General features: G+C 39.6%; 1 protein-coding gene across 1 annotated transcript in view; it reads right to left on the bottom strand.

Moving 5' to 3' along the window:
* The window catches only part of itgb2 (integrin, beta 2), a 20340-nt gene extending 15872 nt beyond the window's left edge, over positions 1 to 4468 (bottom strand). The window contains exons 1-3 of the mRNA XM_061226494.1: positions 4333 to 4468; positions 2076 to 2133; positions 1034 to 1125 (exon numbers count right to left, since the gene is read on the bottom strand). Of these exons, the coding sequence (XP_061082478.1) occupies positions 1034 to 1125; positions 2076 to 2130 (147 nt within the window). The 5' untranslated portion in view covers positions 2131 to 2133; positions 4333 to 4468. The remainder of the gene's footprint in view (positions 1 to 1033; positions 1126 to 2075; positions 2134 to 4332) is intronic.
* Positions 4469 to 5000: the final 532 nt, after the last annotated feature.

Below are 5000 nucleotides of genomic sequence, written 5' to 3'. Positions count from 1 at the left end.
TCTGCCCACAGAACTGCTGCTCACTGGATGTTTTTTGTGTTTCGCAAGATTCTCTGCAAACTCTAGAGTCTGTTGTGCATGAAAATCCCAGGAGATCAGCAGTTACTGAGATACTCAAACCACCCTGTCTGGCACCAACAGTCATTTCTTGGCCAAAGTCACTTAGATCACATTTCTTCCCCATTCTGACATTTGGTCTGAAAAACAGCTGAACCTCTTCACCAGGTGTGCATGCTTTTATGCATTTAGTTGCTGCACATAATTGTCAGTGGGGCTGGAGTCAATCCCAGTATTGGGCGAAAGGCAGGAATACACCCTGGACAGGTCGCCAGTCCATCGCAGGGCGCACATACCATTCACTCACACACTCATACACATGGGCAATTTAGACTCTCCAATCAGCCTAACCTGCATGTCTTTGGACTGTGGGAGGAAACCCACACGCACACGGGGAAAACATGCAAACTCCACAGAGAGGCCCCAGCCAACCGGGATTCAAACCCAGGACCTCCTTGCTGTGAGGCGGCAGTGCTACCCACCAGTGCTACCCACCTGTGCCGCCTGGCCACTGACTCTGTATTAATTTATTGTCCTGACTCGTCCAATTTTAAATATGACTTAACTGGCATGTTTCTAACTTACAAACTTCATTAGGAATAGGATACATTCATGCGAACAGTGGCCTATTCATGACAACCCACAACTGCAATTGTCAAAAAAACAATTGGCATAGCAATAATTTCCGGATGATCTGGAGCCTTGTAATTTTGTGTTTATAGAACGACTGAATGCTTAATTTCCTTATATGAAGTTTATTGTTGGCGTCTATGATGAAATCCGCTAGCATAGCTTTACCTCCCTATTATTCCAGACTCCATCTCCCATCAGCCACTCCAGAAAGATCTGTGCTGCTCTGCATTCTGTTTGAATGAATTTACTGGGAAGTTCTATCATTTCTGACACATTTGCGACATTCGCACGGAATGAGAAGCTTGTGTGAGAAGGATGCCTGTTTATGTGCAGGATTTCTCACCAGCTGTTTGCACCAGCGGCAGAACGGTCCTGATTTGATGCAGTCTCCACAGGAGTTGATCACTGTCTTAGGGCATTGCTCTGCATGCAGAACTGAACAACAGAGAGCAAATAGCACTCCTGAGGCATCAGACACATCTTTCACCCAGAATGTGAAGCAGATTACATTTATGAATGACAAACTAAATTTGGATTTAATATCATTCAGATTTCATATATATAATTAATTTAATGAGTAATGCACATATCTACATATTTAACCAAAGCTGCACACATCTAAATACTTACCAAAATCTACACATTTAAATATTCACCCAAATCAGCATATAGTGTACCTACATAGAGTATTTACCAAGTCTATATATGTCTAAAAATGTATCCAAAGCTACAAATATCTACATATTATGGACATGTGAACATATTTACATATTTACCCAAATGTACACATATCTACGTATTTATCAAAATCTGGACATATTTTGAGTTTTCACTCTGTTGGTAGCTTGAATTTTCACTGTTGCACTTTCTTGGCCTACATTCTACACAATAGACATAATTATTCAGAATATAATTCAGAACTTGGGAACTAACAATTAAATCACATCACAACTTAACAATATTCTGTTTAGTAGATGCATTCATGCCTGTCATATTTAATTAAATAAACATTATATTCTTTATATCGCTTTCCAACAGCCGGTTCCCACCCAAACATATGACATTCCTGTAATATCTTGTATGAGTTCCTGTTATACTCATACTGTATAACTGTACTATATAACATTTAACATAACAATTGCATTTTTCTGATTATTCATATTAATTCTCTGCACTGCATTTGTTGTTCAGTAAGTAATATAAATCTGAAAAGGATAAAATACAAATATTAATCTTTATTTATTTTATGATAAATAAATGGTACAATTTGAGCAGAACATTTCTGCCAGGGATAAAGTTTATGGGAGATTGTCTGGCCGTAGTCACATCCTGGTATTTTGACATATTTGATACAGGAATATGACGATGGGGCACATTAGACTTACCATCGCTACCCATTAACAGCAAAATCTGCACAGAGAAACTGAGGGGGAAATTCATTTCCTGTAAAGAAACAACTGATCATTTTATTCAATCATTTATGACTAATTTAACTCACAAATACACTTGGCAACAAAAATATAAAACACTATTTGTACACAAGGATGCAATGCAAGCAACAGATCAGCACATATTTCAACTTCAGAAGCAGTTATTAAAGGCATTGTTTTAATTTCCAGTTGGTTAAAGCTGAAGGTGAAGTATTTAACACACTGAAAGAATGATCCTGTCTTGTAAAATAGTGTTGGGTGTTGTGTTGGGGTCAGTGTTAGGTGGTGTGTTGGGGGTTAGTGTTGGGTGTTGTGTTGGGGCAGTGTTGGGTGTTGTGTTGAGGACAGTGTTGGGTGGTGTGTTGGGGCAGTGTTGAGTGTTGTGTCGGGCCAGTGTTGGCTGTTGTGTTGGGGCCTGTGTTGGGCATTGTTTTGGGTGATGTGTTGGACATTGTGCTGTGGGCAGTGTTGGGTGTCATGTTGGGGCCTGTGTTGGGCATTGTTTTGGGTGATGTGTTGGACATTGTGCTGTGGGCAGTGTTGGGTGTTGAGTTGGGGGCAGTGTTGGGCATTGTTTTGGGTGAGGTGTTGGACATTGTGCTGTGGGCAGTGTTGGGTGTTGAGTTGGAGGGCACAGGAGCTGTGTGTAGTGCAGTAGTGTAGGACCTCTGTGGTTTTTATTAGGTTTCACTGACAGGATGTGTCATAAGGGTGCAATGCAGAGTCTGACTCAATTGTGCTATAAATGAATGTGTGACCCTATGGAAAAAAACAGTAACACCCCTATAAGGGAAGTAGAAAAATAAACTTGAACTAAAAACACTTTGCAGTCAGCTTGCAGTCAGCCTCCTGCATCAGGCAACAAAAAAGAATCTAAAGTACTGAAGTAGTCCTGAAACATGTAGAAAACTTTAAATTGTGGTTGCCCAAAGTTGTCAGCCAGGAAGGGGGAGTCAGGGTAATCTGGGGTCTGCCCACCGAAGTGGGCTCATGGACCTGGGTCCCATCACCCAGAGGCTCATGAAATCTGCTTCTTTCTGCAGCAGGTGTCAGCATCTCTTATGGTTTTACACTCTTGTGGTTTTTGTTTGGTTTAGTTTTTTGTGGGGCTAGGTGCAGGGGAATGTTTCTATTTCATTTTAATATCGACTTGTCATCTTCTTGCATACTGTATGTAAATAAACTTCCCAGTCCATACCAGGTCCAATGTTTCCCGGGCATTCTGTCTCTCTTAGTGGTGTATGACACAAGTGTGTAAAACAGGATCACAATAATGTGTGAGGAGTCTGAGCTTGTATCACAGTTATATACTTCATTTTTATCATAAGTATTTTATCATGGTTTTTTGTGTAGGCATGATTAAGTGAATTAAAGTATCAGCCTATTCATAGGTATTATTCATTATTGCTGTACTTGCTCATATTGTAGCTCAGACCTATGTCTTGCAAGTTATTGTCTTCTTATAAGGCTTTGCCTGGTGCAGCACAGTACAGCACTGTTCTGTATTTTTGTAACTCAAGAGACTTACTACCATAAAAGGAAAACACACTTTGCTCATTTTTTTCATGTATTTCATGAATGCTTCATGTTCCTCTTTTTGCATTTCACTATTATTATTATTATTATTATTATTATTATTATTATTATTATTATTATTATTATTATTTTACAAATATGAATTCCTATTCTTAGTTTTCCTGAATTGTACATTTGCAGTTTTGAATTTGAAGGACAAAAGAAGTGGCCAATCATGAGAAAGGCATGGGCAGCGAAACGTAACCCTTAAAATGTTCTCTTTCCCCTATTTGGCAGTATCACATTTTATGTCAGTATAAAAAGGAGGCCTTTTTTTGACATGCAAAATCACAGACTAAAATTTATTTCACAACAATGTGTTGTGAAATAAGTTAAATAAAACAGACATGAGACATAATGCATTAATACAAAATGCATAATGCTTAATGCAACACAGTATGCATGTAAAATCCTACAATATGATTCTCAAATGTTGTAGAGATGCAGGTAATTTATGATGCAGGAAAAAGAGGTTTAAAAATCAACATTTCCACATTATCATACACATCCATACACACACACACACAAGCAAACACATACGTACGCAAACACATACACACGTACAAGTGATTAAGCAGATGACTGAGATATAGACAAGCATAGTGAACAGGACTTGCATTAAATATCGGCTACTTACCGACAAGAGATGGATCCTGAGATTGCTTGCTGGACTCACTTCTTCTCAGAGAGAACGTGTAACTTCTCACTTCTTCCTTTTTCAGTTGCCTTGATAGTGCTGCGATTGAGGCTGTCAAAGGTTAGTCCACCATCACAGGAAGGAACTGGAAGGGAAGTGGCCAGCTGCGATAATAGAATAATGGGGGGGGGGGGGGGGGACTTCCTAGCCATCTTGCCTGCTACAGAATTAATTTTATATCCGGTGTATCACGCAGGTAAATGTCAATACCTTGCAAATGACCTACAGCTTTGGAAACCTTTATTTCTCACATGAAAGTAAATTAATTGAAAATTCACTCATAAACAAAACTGAAGAGAAAGAAACTCTTTTCAAGAATGTCTGAAATACTACAATTGGACAGTGTCTATGCTGATTGCCCAGGGGTGGCCTGTAGCGTAGTGGTTAAGGTACATAACTGGGACCCGCAAGGTCAGTGGTTCAATCCCCGGTCTAGCCACGATAAGATCTGCACAGTCGTTGGGCCCTTGAGCAAGGCCCTTAACCTTGCATTGCTCCAGGGGAGGATTGTCTCCTGCTTAGTCTAATCAACTGTACGTCGCTCTGGATAAGAGCATCTACCAAATGCCAAAAATGTAATGTAATGTAATCTAATGCAAATGTACAGA

This window comes from Conger conger, chromosome 17, assembly GCF_963514075.1.
Source record: "Conger conger chromosome 17, fConCon1.1, whole genome shotgun sequence".
NCBI classification, from domain to species: domain Eukaryota; kingdom Metazoa; phylum Chordata; class Actinopteri; order Anguilliformes; family Congridae; genus Conger; species Conger conger.
This window is presented reverse-complemented; position numbering and strand designations above follow the sequence as displayed.